This window comes from Psittacula echo (assembly GCF_963264785.1).
Source record: "Psittacula echo genome assembly, chromosome: Z".
Classification (NCBI taxonomy): Eukaryota; Metazoa; Chordata; class Aves; order Psittaciformes; family Psittacidae; genus Psittacula; species Psittacula echo.
Genome location: NC_137742.1, coordinates 70,377,802 through 70,399,532, shown reverse-complemented (window position 1 = coordinate 70,399,532; position 21,731 = coordinate 70,377,802). Strand labels below are relative to the sequence as shown.

The following is a 21,731-nucleotide window of genomic DNA, read 5'->3' as shown; positions in this document are numbered from 1 at the left end:
AAGGAAGTTGTGAATGCTCCATCCCTGGTGGTGGTTAAGTCCAGGTTGGACGATGCCTTGGGTGACATGGTTTAGTGTGAGGTGTCCCTGCACATGGCAGGGGGGTTGAAACTAGATGATCTTAAGGTCCTTTCCAGTGATAAGGTCCTTTCCTATTCTATGATTCTATGAATTATATAGGCTGCTATAAATGATCTTCTTTGTAATATTATTCCTTTTTTTCTTACTACTTTATAATGTAATGACAGCTAACATGGTTTGATAAGGTTTATTGCAAAGGTGGTATTTGATGGGAGGGTTTTTTTCTGGTATCTTCTAAAAATATGAATACTGTATTATTTAATAACTTAATACATAACTTTTTAATAATCTGTTGTGATACATTTTAAATTCTCAGTTGATCCTAAGAAAGCAGAAGTTAAAGTGACAGTTGCTAACGAATTTCAGGAAAAAAAAAAAACATATGTTGAGATTTGCCAGATGCTTGATGTTAATATGGAGACATTAGTTTGTATCGTCATATGGATTTGACTAACTTGATGGAAAAGTAATGTAGTAAAGATGGGATACTAATCTTAAAATTGTTCAGTGAGAGTTGCTGGTTATTTGAGACTGTGAATGCAGCCTGTACCACAGTAATTTTCTAATGATTGCCTTTGTCAGGGATGGTTTCCAAAATGAGGAACAGCAGAACTTTATGTAAAAGTATGGTACTGTGTGAGAAAGCACATAACTTTTCTGTGATGCCACATCAATCTAAAAAAATGAGCATTTTACTTACATTTTACAGGTTACTATATCTGTTTTTTCTTTGCTTTGTGCGTGTTTTCCCAGTGGTTTTTTTTTTGTGCTTTAACCTGTGTTGTTGATCTTAAAACTGAAGAAAGGGAAGTAATTATGAGGAGCTGCTTTGGTATTCAGAACAGGAAAAGAGCAATTTGCCATTCTCTCTTAGGGCCACACAGGACATAAGGAGTTTTCATAACAGCTCATTTTCAACAAATTTAGATGATGATCAGAAAGACTGCCTGGCATACTGCTAACATTATCTGTAAGGTGGCCAGAGTGATAACTTGAGACAAATGGATGCTGGATTTTGATAGGGTATAAAGGAGATTATCAGGAAAGTACATGAAGAGGTTAAGAAAACCTGCTTACTGTTCTTTTCACCTTGGAGAGTGAACTCAGCATCTTTTCATGGAAAGACAGGAAAAGAGGAGACTAGAATGCTCTTCTTTTTTACCTTCCTCACTATTATCTTCCTGGTCCCAACTTCTCTCTTAGTGATCATGGGTCTTATTATGATATTTCTGCTTTGCGAACAAGGGCTTTTAATTGACTGAAACACTCAGAATCAGTTAACTGTGTTTCATCCACTCTTAATTTGTCATGCAATCTCACATATAATAAAAACAAAAAAAAATCAGGAGTCACTTTAAACTTTGACCGTTTTTTTTCTCTTCCTACGTTTAGGGAAAAACCAAATCAAAATCACTTGTAATCGGTGAGATGCAAAAACCAATTCCAAACCACAAAATGCTTTCTTCTCCTTCTTTATTTTCATTTCCATTTACTCAAATATTAGCTTGCCCTGAAAGGAGAATTCAATTTAGAGGTAGGAACTTCACATGTTTGTGAACGGTGAGTGGGAGATCTAGAGTGAGAGATTTTGAAGATAGATGTGTAATTCTGTGGTGCAGTTACCAGTTCATGCAACTATTTCAACAATTTATTTTGTAGAACCTTCACTTTGTAGAACCTTTAAAGGTGTCTATGCCCCCCCAGCAAAGAGTCCACACAGGTTGTCAAGATAAGCACCATCATTACACCTGCACCAACTCACTCTGGCAGGATTCGTCAAATTGACAATAGATGAAAATATCTTTATATATTCCAATAGTTGATTTAAAGTAGTAGAAGGAGTTTGTAGTTGTTTTGTGACCTTCTCGTTTTAGAGGTTGGACTGTTTAATTGCAAGCTGATAGCCTACTTTCTGTTTCAGGTTTCTATATATTTAAACATTTTTATAATCAATATAGTTAAAATTACATCCACAGAAATATTTTGAAAGCATTTTCTTTTTGCTATGTCAGGCATTCAGCAATAGGCAATTCAAGAGTCTGGTTTGTCTGTTGAGTTTTAAATTAAATTCCTCTAGCATATGAATTATGATGATATAATACATTATATATATATGTTACAATATTATGAAAATTAGATCTCCTTTCTGTTCCAGATCCTTACCTCATACAGTTTTGAACATTTTTTCAGGTGTTGTTCTTGGTCTCCAAATCCATTTGTGACCATAGGCTTATTTATTCTGTTCTATCTGAGCTCTGCTCTTAGTGTGATACCGACACCCACTCCCTAGTGGCATTTATGGGCATTTTTTACTCTAATACTAGATGCCTTGTAGACATTTCTCTAGAATACTAGTGTGCTTTCCTGATACCATCATAGAATTCCTATTTGAAAATGGATAATGAGTTGCAAAAAAAGTAACCACTTAACTGGACATGGAGTTCTACTTGTTTTACTTCGGCTTATGCTGACATACATGGCAGTGGATCTACTGAACGTTTGCAGCTGGAAACAGGTTGAGCTCTGCTTGTGTATATAAACAGCTATGAGAACATCCAGTAATCTAATAGCATGGGAAGGTGCCTGAATTAGTTTTCAACTATGTATGCTCATTTTATATCTAGACATACGTAGCTAGCTTTCAAAGTGGAGTTCAGGAAAGTCATATCACGCATCTTTGCAACTGGGTAAGGTAACCTGTTGAGGTTTGTACTGAATCATTTCAGATGCCAATTGCCTATGCCATTGATGTAGAAACTATTCACAAGTGACAGATTTTATTAGCCTGGGTGCAGCACTACCAGCTACGCTGGCTGCCATGCATGTTCAGAAAGACCATAGCCATTTCTTTACTGCCTGTAACAGGATTTGATAAGCCATTCTTAACCCAGGCTCTTTGATTACCTTTGAGCCCTGTTCATGGTGTCTGACCTGCTTCCTGGTGTCTTTGGTCCAGCTTGACTACTTACTCACATCTCTTCTGAAATAAAGGTGACTCCATTGCTGTTTTCTGTATGTTACAGAGCTTTTTACTCCAGCAAGGTGTGTTAGGTCAGAAGCATTTGCAAATAAAGTCCAGTATCTTGCCTGGCCTCTTGGGCCCTCATTTTTGCCTTTGTCAGAAGAGAAGGCTATACAACATAAAGTGGGGAAAAAACCTACAGATTGGTTATAGCTAGTGCTGTGGTATACCTGGTACAACCTACTAAATCTTCACTGACTTTTGTGGAATTACTGTTACTTTCTGCATGTAGTGATACCTCAGGGTATAGCACCAAATCACAACCAACTCCATGTATTTCTGCTGTTACTTGCAGTGAAGTCAACAAGCCAATTTATAACCAAAGTCTCAGTGCTAAGGCTGAGGTACATATAATTTATTTGTTGGAATGATACCTGTATTATCTGAGCTTTTCTGCAAGTTTGCCGATGACACCAAGCTGTGTGGTTCGGTTGATACGCCGGAGGGAAGGGGTGCCATCCAGAGGGACCTTGACACGCTTGTGAGGTGGGCTGATGCCAACCTTATGAAGTTTAACCATGCCAAGTGCAAGGTTCTACACCTGGGTAAGAGCAATCCCAGGCACAGCTACAGGTTGGGCAGAGAAGAGATTCAGAGCAGCCCTGCGGAGAAGGACGTGGGGGTGTTGGTTGATGAGAAAATGAACATGAGCCAGCTTCAGTGTGCGCTCACAGCCCAGAAAGCCAACCGTATTCTGGGCTGCATCAAGAGGAGTGTGACCAGCAGGTCGAAGGAGGTGATCCTGCCCCTCTACTCTGCTCTTGTGAGACCTCACTTGGAGTATTGTGTGCAGTTCTGGTGTCCTCAACATAAGAAGGGCCACGAGGATGATCAGGGGACTGGAGCATCTCCTGTATAAAGATGGCTGAGAAAGTTGAGGCTGTTGAGCCTGGAGAAGAGAAGGCTGCGTGGAGACCTCATAGCAGCCTTCCAGTATCTGAAGGGGGGCTATGGGGATGCTGGGGAGGGACTCTTCATTAGGGACTGTAGTGGCAGGACAAGGGGTAATGAGTTAAACAGGGGAAGTTTAGATTGGATATAAGGAAGAAGTTCTTTACTGTAGGAGTGGTGAGGCACTGGAATGGGTTGCCCAGGGAAGTTGTGAATGCTCCATCCCTGGCGGTGTTTAAGTCCAGGCTGCACAGAGCCTTGTGTGACATGGTTTAGTGTGAGGTGTCCCTGCCCGTGGCTGGGGGATTGAAACTAGATAATCTTAAGGTCCTTTCCAGTGATAAGGTCTTTTCCTATTCTATGATTCTATGAATTATCATGTTGAATAAAGGAGAGCTAATACTAAGAGTAGATAAAGTACATGTATGGTGTGGCTTATCTGAGCCTAACATTAGCCCTGCTGTCCCTGAGGTGCAGCCAGTTTCATAGACATTCTTGAAATGTTGATCGATGGTGAAAAAAAATGGGAACTTTTAGTTTCATGTTACGTGGTTCAGCTGCTGTGTTTTCAACTTTGATGGTGGTTTTTTCTCTTTCCTGCTTCTGGTGGGATTGAAATCTCTGTAGAGATTTTTTTTGTTTTTTCCCCTCAATTGCTTCTTGTCAGACATCACTTAAAACTTTTAATAAAACAGTTTGCGTGATCTGCCCCGTGGTTGTTTTGTGCACTTTTGCCAGCAAATTTCAGCTCTATGTCCTAGCTTGCAGTCACATCCTGAATCTTTACTGCATGCTGGTGAAAAATCAATGCAGCAGAAAGAAAAAAAGATTGAATTCTAGTCAAACTGACATCAGAGATAAGGTGCAGATTTTTAACAGTGGTAGTGCCTGGCTTTGTTTTCTATTCAATTTTTTTTTTTTTTTCTAGTCAGGTAAGTTATCTGGCTCAATACCTAGCTGTTGCTAAAGCCACCTTCTCTGTCTGCCCTGCCCTTTCTCTTCTCCTTTTCTCTTGTGCTCAGCTAAGCTTCCAGCTTCTGTTTTTCTTTGTCTCTACTTCACTGCAACCTGCCATGGTTCTGCCTCTGCCACCTTCTCTCTTGATGGGCATGTCACCCTATGAACCAGTCAACCCTTCCGTGGGTTCCTTCACTGTGTATGTGTATGTCCAACTTCACCCTCTCAAGCTCTCTGGGTGTATACACACACATGCAGATATACAGACCCCATTTCTTCTTTACCTTTCTCTTCTTTGTGTTGTACATTCATATAGGCCCCTGCCTTCCTATTTGCTGCATGGTTTCCAACTGTGAAGATATTAAGAGAGGAAGCAGTTAAATTCCTTTGTCACAGAATCCCAAGGGTTGGAAGGGACCGGGGTGTAGGTGGTAGTGATTAAAAACTCCTTCAGGCTCAGAGCTTCTCTATTTGTTAAAACAAAACCAGAAGCCCTCTGTACAGTCTTCTTTTAATGTAACATTTGAGATTAGATTTTGGTTTTTATATTTTCAAATATTTTAGGCTTTGATGATACTATATTCTGTATCGAGATTGTCCAAAAATATATCAGCAAGTAGATGAAACTGAAAAATCTGAAACCTGAATAAAAAAACCCCAAATGTAAAAAATCAGCAGTGTTTTCGTAGCTGCAAGAACTCCTATATGCAACTTACTTAATTTTTATTTATTGGTATTCCTTCACATTATTGTTTTTGCTTTACCTATAACAATGTTTAAGTAAAAATATCTATTATTTAATGTGTCTGCATTTAAAAATATGCTCATTGTTTTTCTGTAGAGTAAAAAAATGTTGTTCTTCATATATGCTTCACTTGGGCTATCATGACTTTCTAATCTGGAATCCTTTTCAAGGCTAGTGAATATTGTTTCTTAACCATAGTCTGATTATAGGAGTTATTGAAAAAAAACCAGAATGGAACACTTCCTGAGGGAAGTTGATTTTCCTTTTAGTTAATTTCTGAAGTAGGTTGTATCTAGCCACTCCTATAGTCCTGTATTCTTAGAGCCACAATGCCAAAACATAAGCGTCCAAGAAGTCTAGCCAGCATTATTTTGTGCAGCATAGAGGACAAGGGATGGTGGCTATTGATTTCTTGCTGTGATTGCTGCTTTATTTTTGACAACTAATGACTGACTTGTTTTTTCACAGGCTTTTATACTGTTTGGAAATAACTAGTTAATGTGGTAGGATCATTGGCTTCACACTGTAGCTACTTGATCCACTACAAATCCGAAATACGGACCATTGTCAGTATTTTTCTCATTTTCAGTATTCTGTATCTATAGTCTGTCATCCTAATTAAATGAAGTGAAATAACACATTATGTGTTGTAACCTTCTTCATTTTACTGTAGTTATTTTGTGATAGTGGGTCATCTCCTACACATCTCCATATTTCCACAGTGCAAGATGTGGTCTCATCACAGGTTTTTCTGCTAAAAAGTCATCCTCTTTGCAGTCCTTTGCAAGCAACATCTCTGTGTTTACTTCTTTGTTGCTGCTTGGCTCTCGATGTATGCCATTCTTTTAACTTTGGGGTTTTTTTCTTTCATCTCTTAGCTTCACAGACACGCATTTCCACTTTTATTTGCTTTGCTTTAAAGGAAAAATGAAATCTTAACTAAATCTTTCAACAGTACTCTGTCCGCAGTTGAAAAATACTGCATTACATACAAGTGATCCATTAGCTGAAAAGTGAAGGCACATGGTTTTAAGCCATGAGTGCTTCAGCATTTCTAAACCTTTAATTTTTAATAGTTTGTCATATAGCTTACTTTCTTTAAAAAATATCTTCTAGAGTTGCTACAAATGCATGTTTGCTATTTTAAATTCATAGTATTAAGTAACTGTGTTGGGGTTTATTTTGTTGATAATGTATATGGGATTAAGATACTGGGCAGTAGAGAAATTTCTTAACATTAGTCAGAAGACTCACCATATGAATCCCAAATTTATATTTATATCTGCACTCACAGGTGCAGATAAAGGTAATTTCAATAATATTATAATAGCTTATAAAAGAATTGCAGATATTGAATCATGGAGCTCCTCTGTGTTAGGTGACCATTAAGTGATATGGCCAAGAAGCATGCTGCATCTTCATGATTAATACATGTATAAATTTAAGAAGAATTAACTGGATTCTTTAAACAAACTGCTGCTTAACAAGGCTGTTTAATAAAGGAAATTCTCCCACTTTATTAAAACTTATATGTAAATAATTATATATCATTCCATATCACTTCTAATAATTGCTATTGTGTTAACACATTCATATTTGTATAATGATTATTCATAACATTATTTAAATTGTGTGATGCCACATAGAGATACAATATATAATATATGTCTATATGTCTAGAAATCAGTAAGCGGGAGATTTCGCATCATAATTTCAAAGCTATTTTTAATTCTTGACATTCAGAAGAATGCCAAGACTGTGTAGAACAAGTAGATGGGTGCCATTTTGAGCACCAGCTCAGGAGAACACTAAATTATATGCTCACAGCTGATCATAAATGCCATTAAAGTCAGAAATTATTTCATTGGTGTTTCTTGTATTTTGATTTATTCTCATAGTTCACAGATAGTTTTTCTTCTCCTGCGAAACGTCAGCTTACTTTTGTGTGCACCATTAATGAAACTTATATTGCCATAAAATATTGTTTAACATACAGCATAAAGTTTATGCTATAAAGTATGGCCAACACTAGGAGCTGGTGGTATGTGGTATTGTTATACTTAAAATTTCTGCATATAATGAGAAATAGTTCACATTCGCAGTGAAATACATAAAGGGGTGTTTTCAGGAATCAAATTACTAGAGTCTGCTCTCATGGAGCTTCTGCTTAGGTACTACATTTTGTCATCTACTTAGTAAAATAATTCTATCATATTAGGCAGACACTCCTTACTGTTATTTATCCTCCTGTAAACCCCAACAGGCAGTCAGTTTCTGTTTGGTGATAATACGGTAATGGTCTAATTATTTCTGTAGTACTTAGAGTGGTTGGAGCAAACGTTATTTCCTGATGGTGTTGGATGCCATTAACTCTAATAACACGTAGCCGTGTAGAATACAATCAAGATTTCATGTATAAGAGAAAATACTAGTATGTAGTCATCTAGTTTAGTTTCAGTTATTTCATAGTCTAATTGGTCTATTTATTTTTTTTATCAATGGCTACTATATTGGAGATGATGCTCTAACACTATGTGCTGCAAATAGTGAATTAGGGCTTTTTATATTTAAACATGTTTTAAGAAGCACATAAAGACATTACATAGCCATAGTTCTACACCGAAGGGTTTGTAGTGAAATCCTCTTAACTCATCAGTGAAGGTATTCATGTGCATGCTTTTCTATGAAGATGAGTACCTGGAACATTAGCCACAGTAGACAGTAAAAGTAAAAATCTACTAGTAAGAAAAATTCTGTTAGTTAAGGACAGAGTTAAGACTATGTTCATATCACAATGATAGGGATTTGATTTGAGGATCAGATTTGACCTAAAAGGATGTATCTTATACAAGTATATATCTTTGTTCTTTTGTCTGCAACAGACGCTGCTTTCAAATCAATACTGAACAGAGTATTTAAAAGACCTTTTTGTCATCTCTCTGCCAGGATAGATAGAAGAAAACAGAACTGCTATTGAAAACGTTCTTTTGCTGACTTTTTTCACTATTAAGACTGAGGCAGATTAGGATAATTTTATTAAACTGTGTTTTGATGATAGGCATAAAATACACTGTATACAGCACAAGGTATATATTGTGCTGGTTCTGCTCAGAACTCTAAAAGCTCAATACAGTGCAAATACTGAAAATTAGCAAGTCTAAATCACTTCCTGATGATAGGCTTGCACTGGGAAGTTACAGCTTTCTGCTCTTGTGAGTTTGGCTTATTCTAGTGTAAGGAACTGAGCAGCTTTTGATCCTGTTCGGAAACAAACTGGTGAAGATTAGGATCGTAATTTGATTGCCTGAGAATATTAGAAACAAATTTATAACATGTATTATTTCTAAATTTTTAATGCATATGGTTAACTTTTAATATTTTAAAAATCTTTATCTTTAGTAGTTCCTAAGGGGTTCTGGCGGGCCCAAAATGGGCAATTCTTAGCATTGTGAATAAAAAAGATCACTCACCTTTGCTTTCATCCTTGTACTTGAAAAATGCATTCTGGCAGTCTGGTAGTTAAATACCTAGATGATCCATAGTATTGGATTACGTAGTTTATACAAACCCTTTGTTACTCTTACAAATGGAAAAATAGACTATATATGCCTTAAAGAGACTGTTTTGCTGTGATGTGCACCGCTTTTTAAAAATGGCTGGAAATCTGTCATTGAAGAAAGAATATATCAGGTAAATTTATTCACCTGTTTAACTGGAATCAAAGTATTAAGGAAACTGAAGGTCATTAAAGAGCAGTGTACTACAGGGGTCAATACTGTGTCCAGGCCTGTTCAGCATCTTTATTAATGGCCTGGATGATAGAGTGCTCCGTCAGCAAGTCTGCAGATGACACTGAACTGGGAGGAGGGGCTGATACACCAGAGGGTTGTGCTGTCATCCAGAGGGACCTCGACAGGCTGGAGAAATGGACTGACAGGAACCTCATGCAGTTCAGGAAGGTGAAGAGTAAAGTCCTGCAGCTCAGGGGTAGGAACAGCCACAGGCACCAGAACACGCTGGGGGCTGCCCAGCTGGGAAGCAGCTTGGCAGAAAGAGACCTGGAGGTCCTGGTGGACACTAAGGGTTGAACATAGGCCAGCAATGTGCCCTCGTGGTGAATGGTATCCTGTGTTATGGGCTGCATTAGAAGGAGTGTTGCTAGCAGATCAAGGAAGATGATCTTTCCTCTTTACTCAGCAGTGGTGCGGCCACATCTCTAATACTGGGTTCAGTTCTGGGCTCCCAAGTACAAGACGGACATGGACACATTGGAAACAGTGCAGCAAAGGGCCACCAAGATGATGAAGGGACTGGAGCAGGACTGAGCGAGCTGGGACTGTTCAGCCTGGAGAAGAGAAGGATCAGGAGGTCTCATCAATGTATATAAATACCTGCAGGGAGGGTGCAAAGAGGACAGAGCCAGGCTCTTTTCAGTCATGCCCTGTAACAGGATGAGAGAAAGTAGGCACACACTGAAATACAAGAAGTTCCTCCTGAACATCAGGCAATACTTCCCTGTGATGGTGACTGAGCACTGGCACAGAGAGATTCTGGCATCTCCATGCATGGAGATATTTAAAAGCCATCTGGGAATAGTCCTGGGCACCCAGCTCTAGGGGGCCCTGCTTGAGCAGACTGTTGAACCAGGCAGCCTCCAGAGGATCACTGCCAGCCTCAACTATACTGTTCTGTGAAAACAGAGTGTTTTCTGGCTTTCCTGTAACATCATTGTGTTTACAAAAAAAAAAAAAAAAAAAAAAAGAAATCTAGCAAAATGGAAACTGGTTATCTGTAGTTTATTAGGTGTTAATTTTCTGGGAATTTCATTAAGGGACAGCCTGTATAGCCTATCAAGATCATTTGTACTAAAAGATACCTAAATCCAGGCCAAAAGAATAAACAAAACAGTTGACAGTTAAGGTGCTAATCCATTTTACAATTACTCAATATAATATTATATATAATAATATAATATAATATAATATAATTATATAATATATAATAATATAATAGATGGGCATTACAGTTACACTTCACAACAGCAGACTTCTAATATTCTTTGATTTTTGCAGTATGAAATATAAATAGGAATGACCTTCTAAGAAAATCCCATATGAAGCTTTTAATACTGTCTTTTCACGTTGATAAGAAGGCAGCAAATAGAATTGTGTAAGAGTGCACTATTTGCAAAACAGAATCACTATGGTCAATTCAGTGCAAAGTGAAGAGAAACAAAGACTGGAGCAGTGCCTGGCTACATTCTAATAAATAAATAATGTGATGTAGAAAGCTCCATTACAATTTTTTGTCTTTGTCTGGAACAATAAAGTCTATTCTAGAAAAAGTAATACAGTTAATATCAATCAGAACATGGCATTGCAGTCCATATAATGTCTCCATATAATATATGCAGACATATAATGTCTCTCCTGCTTATCTTTGTCCTAATTTAGTTTTCAGAAACTTTTTTTTGCAAACACAAAATGCCTTTTTTGAAATCCTCCATACTGACCCCTTTCCTCCTCAGACAAGAGGACAGTAGTTTTGTTCCTCCAAGGCAGAAGACTGTGAAGTCACAGCAACTGTTGTTTGCCTTCAGTTGAGAGTGTCAGATATGCAGTTAACACTGCCTGAGAAGTAAAACAATTTGTTAGCCCTCCAAACACATCAGCATAGAATTTGAGATATACCCATGCAAATGATCAACTAAAAATTACGCTCATCTAACTAGTAGGACCTAAACTCTTCATTCAGAATTTTTGTAAACCCCTGCAGCAAACATTCTGTGATTAGTTATATTTATCACAAATTAGATTTTGTCAAAAATTTTCATGTATGTCTGGATTTAATGTACTCTGGTGAAGATTTTGAGTATATTAGAAATATGCTGTGCAATTTTCACTTTAAGCACTTAGTATTTAAGGGAAATTAAGGAAACTGCATTTTGGAAGGTAAGTTTCTTGTTCTTAGGCTAACCTCAAACTGATGGGTTGAGAAAATAGCTGCGTTTAGCTTGGTTTTGCACCGCTAAGAGAAGTAAATGCCTGTACACTCTCTCTCGTGCCTCACTGTCCATCTCTCTGTTTTGCTAGGAGGTGATTTCCTGTCCTTTTTGAGAAAAAAGAAGGATGATCTAAAAACCAAACAGTTGGTGAAATTTTCATTGGATGCTGCTTCTGGTATGGCATATCTCGAATCTAAAAATTGTATACATAGGTAAGAAAGATTTTTTTTTCCCCATACTATTATAATTTTCAGTCTGTTTCATATTTAGCATCATTCTGATGAATGCTGTTATCTGAGACCTGAGTGGTATTCTCTTATGTTTTTATTAACAGTGAATTTTCCAATCACAACCGTGCAGGTCAAGAAGTAGATTTATCTTTAAAAACATGCTTCCACTGACAGTGAGCCTAAAACCTATTTATAAAATCTGACAGTATTATCATAGGTGTCATTTATATATTTTTTGTGTCTTTTTTTTTTTTTGTGTGTGTGTGTGTTGAACTTAAGGAAGCTTAAATGGAATAGTAATCTTATTCTGTTTGCAAAATTTGGAAAATTATTTGGAAACACAAGTTAATTGGAAAACTTATGCAAGATCATGATATAAAAGAAGCACGGAAAAGGAAAAAAAAATACACTAAAACACACAATATGAAACTATGGAATATTCCTTTTGGGAAATCCCAGAAAAACATTGTAAGCACCATGGCAAAAAGTAGGATTAAGGTCCCAGCATTGTGTCAAAGGAGAATGGGTTTCAGAGCCTGGCTCTGTTTGCTGAGAAAATAACAGCATAAAAAGTCAGAGCAAGCCACAGCATTAGTGATTTACACTAGCCACATAAATATTCCAGTGCCTAATAATTTCTGTAACTGTCAGATCAGTGTTAAACCTGAAGTGCCTGTTTAGAACTACTGTGTTCTTAGAAGTTAAAACTAGAGGGAAAAATAATTGCCAAACAGCTAAAATTTATTAGAAATGTATTGTTTAATGTCTTAGTTAATCATTGTAATTACTGAGGAAGAGTAAAGTATTTATTTGTTAAATGGTAGAGCGATGCTTGCAAAATATAATTTTACAAAAAAATATTTTTTGAGAAATACTTTCCCTTCTTCTCTCCCCTCTTTTTTTATTTAATTCTGGGAAGAAGGTATCTCTGCATGTCTGTGTGAATTAGTACTGTTCTAATGGCTGTAGATCACAATGTGGCTTCAATGCAGCTCTGAAAGGCACACTTGGTTTTAGCAGTGAATAATAGGACCAGCTATTCTTAAGGTATGTTTAAAAAGCTGATAGTGATTCAGACAATATATTTCAGAGAGAAGATATATGTAGCAGTGTCTTACTATATGAAGATTTAATTGTTTCATTGCTTTCAGTTAGAAAGCTAAATACAAATGTCATACAGATCTCAAGTCAGGAAACAGACTTATAGTCTGATCTGTTTCATTAGTGCCATAGACCTGCCAACGCACGCAGCCTGGGTTATACATACTGTAGTACAAGTAGGGAAAGAGTTCTTTCACCGTGTTTACTTTTTAGCTTTCAGAATCTTCACAAAATTTGTTTATTCTTATCACAGATTGTCATATGAGGTTATCAGAGACAGCTACCACTTTCCTTAATGGAAGAAACGAAATTTTTAGTAGACCTATCCGGAAGAAAGATACGATTTTGAAGTGCAACCAATCAAGCAAAGAGTGACTTCAGGAAAATGGCTTACTTTTATGAAACTCACAGGTTAATAAATCAAAATATGCATTTCCAGTATTATTTTATCAATCTTACTTTCTAGAATATTCAGGATTATTTCCAGTTTTATGTGGTTGGCCATAATATATGTTTATTATATTTATGAGCTAATTCTTCTGAATTTGATAGGTAAATATAATGAAAATTTCTGAATCAGGACAGCAACCTAAAATTTCTGCTAAAATAAATGATTTCAGCAGAAATTTTAGAGGGACTTCTGAGTGAGAGGTTTTTTGAATTGCTAATACAGGTTAATTGGCAAATGCTTCCCAAAAAAACAAAGTCACTCTTGAATTTTTAAACTGAATTTTACCAAAGGCTAAACTGCACTTCAGTGGGATTAACATGCACATTTTTCTAGGTCTGTTCCCCTGTTTGCAGTGTCTGAGCATTTATCCTTGATTTCTTGGCTTCCAGAGAAGGGGTGGCTGGACATGCATTTGTCTGGAAATGCTGCGTGCCACAGAAGCACTAAACATCTGTTGCTTGCTGGGTATTTTGAACATGTTGCGCAGTGATGGGAACAACACTCTTGGTGCTGTGCTGTAGATAAAACAAGGGAATGACAGGCTAGCAGGGGAAAATCAAACAGTTTCATGCTGTGTAAGCAAGCTCCAGGCGTTCAGAACTCAGAACCCCACTGGAGATTCAGCCCCTTCTTATGCAGGCACTGAAGGTGCAGCTGTGTGACTGCGTGATCTATACAAAGAATTTGGGAGGCCTTGTTTCCTCCTTTTTAGGTCAGGTAAGGCAAATTAGAAATGGGTACATTTAATGTTGACAGCAGGTAGATTAGAATGGAAAAAATCAGTTTGTAGTAGGAAGAAGATTTAGCATTATGTTAAAATAGTAGTTATTTTTTGAAAGAACAATAAACTTGTTCTTTTTTTTGTCAGAAACTTCATAAACTGAAAGTGGTTTTCAGGTAAAGATGTAAGCGAATGGACTAAGCAGTGGAATGTTTTTTATTTTGTTTGAAGGTCATAGGCTTTGGTTACTTTGATTAATGTTAAGAAGGATGGGTAATATGTAATTAGAAATAGTTTCTATTATGTAGGTTGCAGCAAAACAAAATTGTTTTGCTTCATGCTGTTGCTTTTCTGTAGTATTCTATTTCTTCTTTTACAGATTGTTTTCAGAATCCTTATATGTTTTTGGTAGTTTAGGTGGCTGTAATTTAGTGCGTTTGGCTTCTTGTTAATGTGAAACTAAAGGCTGCTCATCAGTCTTAGAAAGTTATTTTTAATGCCACTTTTTAGTTGTAGCCGCTATACTCATATATACTAAGTATATACTATATATGTACTAAGTATACTAGCTATACTTAGCCCTTATATTCTAAAATTCTACCTAAATCTATACTAGCTTTCTGAAATTGCTATTTGAGTAAAATACTAACTTAGCCTTTCAGTACTGAAGCCAGTGCAACACCTAATCTGCTCTTTCTTTTCTATTTTCCTGTGTGCTACAGTGTTTCAGTAGTTAGAAATCTAAAGTGAAAATTTGTCAGAGTTAGAATGCTTAATACATGTGAGTGATTATTTGATCCACATTTTCACTCCTCAAGCATCAAGATATCACTTGTTCTTTGCTCTCTCTTTGTTCTGTTTAAAGAGCAGAAATGAGTGAGCTTAAATGAAAAAAAAAGAAGAAAAAAGCTGCATGAAAAGATGTTATTAAAAGTAATAAAAAGACTAGTTGAATATATACAGAAGAATGTAATCATTTCATCTCCATTTAATTAACATGAGGTTGAAGAATTGTTTCTCGCTTTTCATTTTTACCATATGACATTGTTTAGATAGTTCCATTTTTTCTGTTAATTAGAAGGAGAAGATAAAGATGGAGATGTGATAATTTCAGTTGGTTCAATAAGCATTTATGGGTATATTTTCCAGTATTTGATTTGCATATGATGAATGCAGTTGTTCATAATTTATGTTTAGTTTCCAAACCAGTCTGTAGGAGTATAAGAGAGAAGCTGCAGCTACCTGATTCAGAGAATTTGGACATATCTATTGTTTGTTTTATTTTCACCTCTCTTTACCACCATCATTTTGTAAAGAAAATAATTCATATTATGGTAGAAGTCAATTGGAAAAATATTCTAATATTGAGAGAAGCAATTTTGAGTAGGATTTATTCTGGTTTTATCATCTGATAGTTAGGACAACCTTTCAAAATCAAAAATACAGTTAGGTCCTAAAAATATCTCTGTGTGGAAAATTGTGTTGCAGCTTTGTCTACAGGTAATGCATATATAAACCTAACTGAAATTGGCAGAATTTTATTTTTTTTTTCTGTTAGCTACTGTGCTCCTTGATAGTGATCTGCACACAGTTTATGCTTTACTTGAGAAGTAGATTGATTTTTAGCGTTTTTAAGAGCTTTTACAAATACATTAAGAACCAGGGCTTTGGGTTTGGGTTTTTTTATTAATAATTTAATGTGCACTTCACGAGGTTCAACAAGGCCAAGTGCAAGATCCTGCATCTGTGTCAGATCAATGCCCAGTATCAAGACAGACCAGGGGATTAATGGATTAAGAGTAGCCCTGTGGAGAAGAACCTGGGGATCCTGCTGTATGAAAGATTGGACATGACCCAGCAGTGTGTGCTTGCAGCCCAGAAAGTCAGCTGTACAGCACACTGGACGAGGACTCTTGAAGTTGACAGTCTGTCTCTGTGCTCCGAGGTGCACAGAGGTTAAGGTAGTTGGTCTGCAGAAGATCCGTTTTTTCTCAGTGGGTATCTAAACTCAATTCTGGACCATATTTATCAATACAAATGCATCAGTGCTTTCAAACACTCCAGGAAATTATTTTTTCATATAGGAATATATTATGGTATTCTATCCCAGGTTTCTCCATTTAAAAATAGATTTTCAAGGGATTTTTTTCTGCAACTTACAGCCATCTCCACTGTCATATTGGTAAATGTAGATTGATTCTAGAGAAGTGCATTTACAATTTGAGTTGAATCACTTCTGAATTGGTACTTCTGGTTGTCTGAAATCTTATTTGAGCAACATGATTATTTTTCTTCTTCAATGAGCTTGTATGATTCTGATCTGACAGTATTAAGGAAAAAAAACTAGGGAAAACGTAAATATCCAAACCCATTAAATATTACTACCACTGCATTAAATACTATTGCTATTGTATACTTTAAACTCATTATAATTAATTAGAGATATTATTGAATTCTAAGCATTGCTGTAATGTAAGTGGATATGAACTATGATGAAGAACTGCTCAATAAAAAGTGAGCTGCCTTCTAATCTGTTATCTGTTTACCTAAGCTACTGGAATGGATGAATAACAAAAGATTTTAAAAGGGAGAGTGATGACTTTTTTCCTTGCAAACTGTGTATTTGTTGCAGAGGTTGATACTGCTTCTCCTTGTGTGCCTTAGTTGAAATTCCCCATGACCTCTCTTATAAGCAGATTAGTATCTCAGATTTAGCTTTGCCACAGCTGCAGAAGACTTCTAATTAGAGTAGCAGATGCATGGATTTGGATGGTCAGAATATGATATAAGAAATGTCTGAATACACTTTCGTTTACTGTAAATCTCAACATATGCTATCTCAGTAAGACCATGCTATCTTTCATATATTCCTGAATTGCGCTTGATGCAGACCTGTTACCAGAGGGGTCAGTGATCACAATATATAGGAGATATATTTCTGAATTGGAGATTTTTGGTGTTTTGCATTACATAAATAAGGAGTAGATTATACATATGGTTATGTTAACTTAATGATCAACACATTAATGATGGAACTGGAAATTCTGGTGTCTTTTTTTTTTTTAATTAAGAATAGCACATTACTTTATTGAACTGCTATTAGGACAGATTTTTTTGCTATTGGGAATTTGCATCACCAGTTATCTCTACCATTTGTTACTCTTCTTTTTAAATATTAAATTATAAGGCATCTATTCCTACAAGTGCAAAACAAAGTTGTAGTTTAACTCTGGTCGTTCTGAGGCTAGTATTAGTAATTAATAGTTCCCAGAGGCAAATTTAGTGTAGGATGTTTCTCAGTTTGGAATGGCAAACTGCAGTTACTTCATATGAAATAAATAGAGGGAAATTAAGTTTTTCTTGCCATGACTGAATTTTCTTGTGATAAGGCAGTTATAACATTTAATCTTATTTAATTGAAATTTCCTTTAGATTTAATCTGATATCAAGCTAATAAACAGTCTGTGTATCAGCTGAATGGGACCAGAGGTAATCTAGCATGATCAGCCAAACATGGTTCTTCGTGTTAATGCTTTGAAGTGACAGCTGAAGTTTTCAATGAGGTTGATATTTTAATTTTACAGTAAACTTTCCCCAGTGCTACCTATTCAGCTTGTGCTTGAATATCATCCTTTATGTGTTCCCTGTAAAATGGGGAAAATATTGAAGTATTTCAGAGCTCTGATAATTTCAGTATGTCACTTAGGGTGATGATAAAATGTCGCATAGAGTTAAACTAAAGATAGAAATAAATTCTTTAGCATATTATTGCAGACTTATTTTGTAGACCTAGTTATTTTAAAAAAAATGTAATATCCATATTGACCATAAACTAGTGCAATAAAAATATATGTGATGATATAAAAGACTTCCTTAGATTTCAGGGTTTCCATGGCCACTAGAGTTTCTTGGCCTCTCTGCTCTGTCTTTTCATTAAAGAAAGCATTGTTTGCCATGTGAAAACTGATAATGACAGTCACTGGATTTATATTGGATGTAAGATATTACATACTGCTTAACTGGGAACATCTTTTGCCTCATTCTGAACTGAACTGCATTGAAATGAATGACCTTCAAGAGTTAGTATCTGTAGCTGAAAACACCCATTTTTTACACTACCAAAAACCATTCTTGTTTTCTTGAAAATTCATGGTGCTAACTAAGGATTTATTGATATGGGGGGGGAGGGGGGGGCGAGAAGGGAGTGAGGAGAGGGGTAGGAGATCATAACTTTGGATTTTCCATTCAGTGCATTCATGGACACACTGACAGATCAAAATTTACCTAATGTAATATGAGGAGATTAATGAATATAAAGTCATAATATTGAATTAGTAGTGTAATATTATCATGGTATCCAAGTTCATTTGTAAATTAAATATTTTGCAGTATTAACTGATTTTAAAGAATTACACTCATATAATCATATCCTTATTCTAATGAACTGGTCAGCTTTCCTTGTTCATGGACCTTGATGCCTGAATGATGACATGACTGAAAATCACTGGGATATAATCTCTACAATCAGAATGTTGGGGGGAGGGTGGTGGGGAGGGAGCTATAGGAGCAGTTTACAGATGGGAGGTGATGAAACTCTCCAGGCATTTGCCCAGGCATTTGTGGGAAGGAGTGCGACTAAGCATGGAGCTGGGTTCCTGGGCACGCAGGATGGGAAGGTAATTTGACATCATGAAGAAAGAACGCAAAATCCTTGCCAAGGAGTACACATTGTTTACATTGTATACAAATGTAAAAGGAAAGGAAGAGTGCAAATTTTAGGATAATATTTTGTGAGAAAATAAGCCTAAACCCACTTTTAATGTTTCTTTACTTTCTGGTGGTCCAGGGCTTCTCATTCTGAGATTTTGTACCTTTCCATTGTCCTTACTTTTCCAGGTTTTATAGCATACCTTGGCTGAGAATGAGAAAAAAAATTGCAAAAGGAAAATTTATTAGGAAGAAAATACTACTTGTCCTTGTTACAGCATAGGTAAAACACAGCTGTCGTAGTAGCTACCTGGTATTTGTGCTCTTACATGTTTGAGATTTTTCATGTTTGGGTCTCAAGGCTCATCAGAGGGTCCAAAAGGGTAATACAAAGTGTGTCTTCAGGATAATCTGAGATGCTGTAGTAAATAGTTTATATAATGCATCTAGTTACATGATCTGTTCTTTTAGAAGTGTATCTATTTTATGCTTGTGAGACAGCTGTTCTTGTTGTGTGTAACACCAAAACAAAGTTGCATTAGAAAAATCAGTGGGTTTATACAGTGGGGAGAAATTTAAGTGTCAAAAGCTAATTCCTACATAATATAAACAATGTTCTCCCTACTTGCATAGTCCTGTTGCAGTGGAGAATAATGGATGAAATGTAATTAATTTCTGTGGTAAAAGTAAAAAGCTTAGTGACATCTGCTGTTTAGAGAAATAAGATGCCTGAAGTTCACAGTCTGTGAATTTTCTGTCTTGTGTTGTACAGGGTCAATAAGCATGTACTCTGGAACTGTTGTCAAAGGACATACCTATATACTTTATGCAGAAGCATGCACAGAAAAGGGATTATTTACTTTAAATATGTGTGCGATACTAATTAGGTTACTATTGCATGTAGACAGCTCCACTTCATATCTTCTTTTTAGTTTCAGGTGATTCATTTTTAACAGTTCCATGTTCTCTTAGCTTTCATTACTGAACAAGGGTTTAAATATCTGTTTCTTACTATGGAACTTTAAAGAGGAAGAACAAGAAGTTCCAGTATGCTATTAGATGTGTTTCTCCAGATTTTGACAGTTTGTGTATAGTATATTTGTGAAGCAAATGACATAATTTGCAAATACATTTCAAATTCCCTAATGTCTTCCAGAGAGGAAAATGCACCTAATGTTTAACAGTGTAAACATTTACATACTCCTTCGGGATCAGCTCTGTTATCCACTTTCTTGAAGTATATGTCTATTCCTTAAACAGGGCTTTTTAAATAATTTTTAAGTGATACATGGTGAACATTGTAACTTTAGTAATAATAATTGGGAGAAAATGTTAAGGTGTGAGCATGAAAGTGTGAAGAGATATCAAGAGAAATCATTATTCAACCGAGGGTCCTAACTTCCCATTGAAATTCAATAGTAAATGAAGAGCTGCAACTTTTTAGGGGCAGATTAAGTTTTATTCCACAAATTAGAAGTAAATTAATTTGTTATCAATGGCTATCTGGTTATTTAAAATAGTGGTTTACTTACCATCTTTCAAGAATTTTACTATAAAATTGTAGTGAAAAATGAACTGATCCCACATACCAAAGTCTCAGAGCAAGAGACATTGGAAAACCAGTGTTGTGTGTTTACCTAACTCCATTAAACACAACTTGCCATGCTGAATTCCACAGAAAAATTGTCAGTGAATTCAACTGGATAAGAAGTTGGGCCTTAGATGATAATGACTGCTTTTCCATACTTCAATACATAGAATCATAGAATAGTTAGGGTTGGAAAGGACCTTAAGATCATCTAATTCCAACCCCCCTGCCATGAGCAGGGACACCTCACACTAAACATGTCACCCAAGGCTCTGTCCAAGCTGGACTTGGACGCCGCCAAGGATGGAGCATTCACAACTTCCTTGGGCAACCCATTCCAGTGCCTCACCATCCTTCCAGTAAAGAACTTCTTCCTTATATCCAATCTAAACTGCCCCTGTTTAAGTTTTAACCCGTTGCCCTTTATCACTGCAGTCCCTAATGAATGGTCCCTCCCCAGCATCCCTATAGCCCCCCTTCAGATACATGTGTCCTGATTTCGTCTGGGATAGAGTTAATTTTCTTCCCAGTAGCTGTCACAGTGCTGGCTTTTGGCTTCAGTTGGAGAACAATGCTGAGAATACACTGATGTTTTAGTTGCTCGGTAGCACTTACCCTGATCAAGGACTTTTCAGTCTGTCATGCTCTGACAGTGAGGAGGGGTGCAAGAAGCTGGGAGGAAGCAGAGGCAGGACACCTGACCTGAACTAGCCAAAGGGGTATTCCATACCACAGCACGTCATGCCCAGTATATAAACTGGAGGGAGTTACTCAGAGGGGCAGATCGCTGCTTGGGCTGAGCTGGGTATTGGTTGGTGGTGAGCAATTGTATTGTGCATCACTTGTGTTTATTGTTTTCTTTTCCCTTCCCCTTTTAGTTTTATTCTCTCCCCTTGTTATTTCCATTATGATTGTTATTATTGGTGGTAATAGTAGTATATTGTATGTTAGTTATTAAGCTGTTCTTATCTCAACCCATGGGGTTTGAGTTCCTTCAGTTCTCCTGCTCATCCTAGCCAGAGAGGAGGGAAGGGTGCGGTGTGAGCAGATGGCTCTGTGGTCCTGAGTTACCGGCTGGGGTTAAGCCATGCCATGCCAGTAGTCACTGTAGTCATTGCCATGAAGCTACAGCAGTAATTCTTCTCATTTACTGTCTTTTTTTGGATTTCCAAGTTTCATATGAAATCTACCCAGAAAGTTCAAACACCCCCTCATCAGATACCATCAGGTATC

At 36.6% G+C, this 21,731-nt stretch overlaps 1 protein-coding gene across 1 annotated transcript in view; it reads left to right on the top strand.

Moving 5' to 3' along the window:
- Positions 1–21,731, top strand: part of FER (FER tyrosine kinase) — a 166,161-nt gene that overhangs the window by 118,410 nt on the left and 26,020 nt on the right. Inside the window, exon 17 of the mRNA XM_080636602.1 lies at positions 11,789–11,912. Coding sequence (XP_080492728.1) covers positions 11,789–11,912 — 124 coding nt within the window. The remainder of the gene's footprint in view (positions 1–11,788; positions 11,913–21,731) is intronic.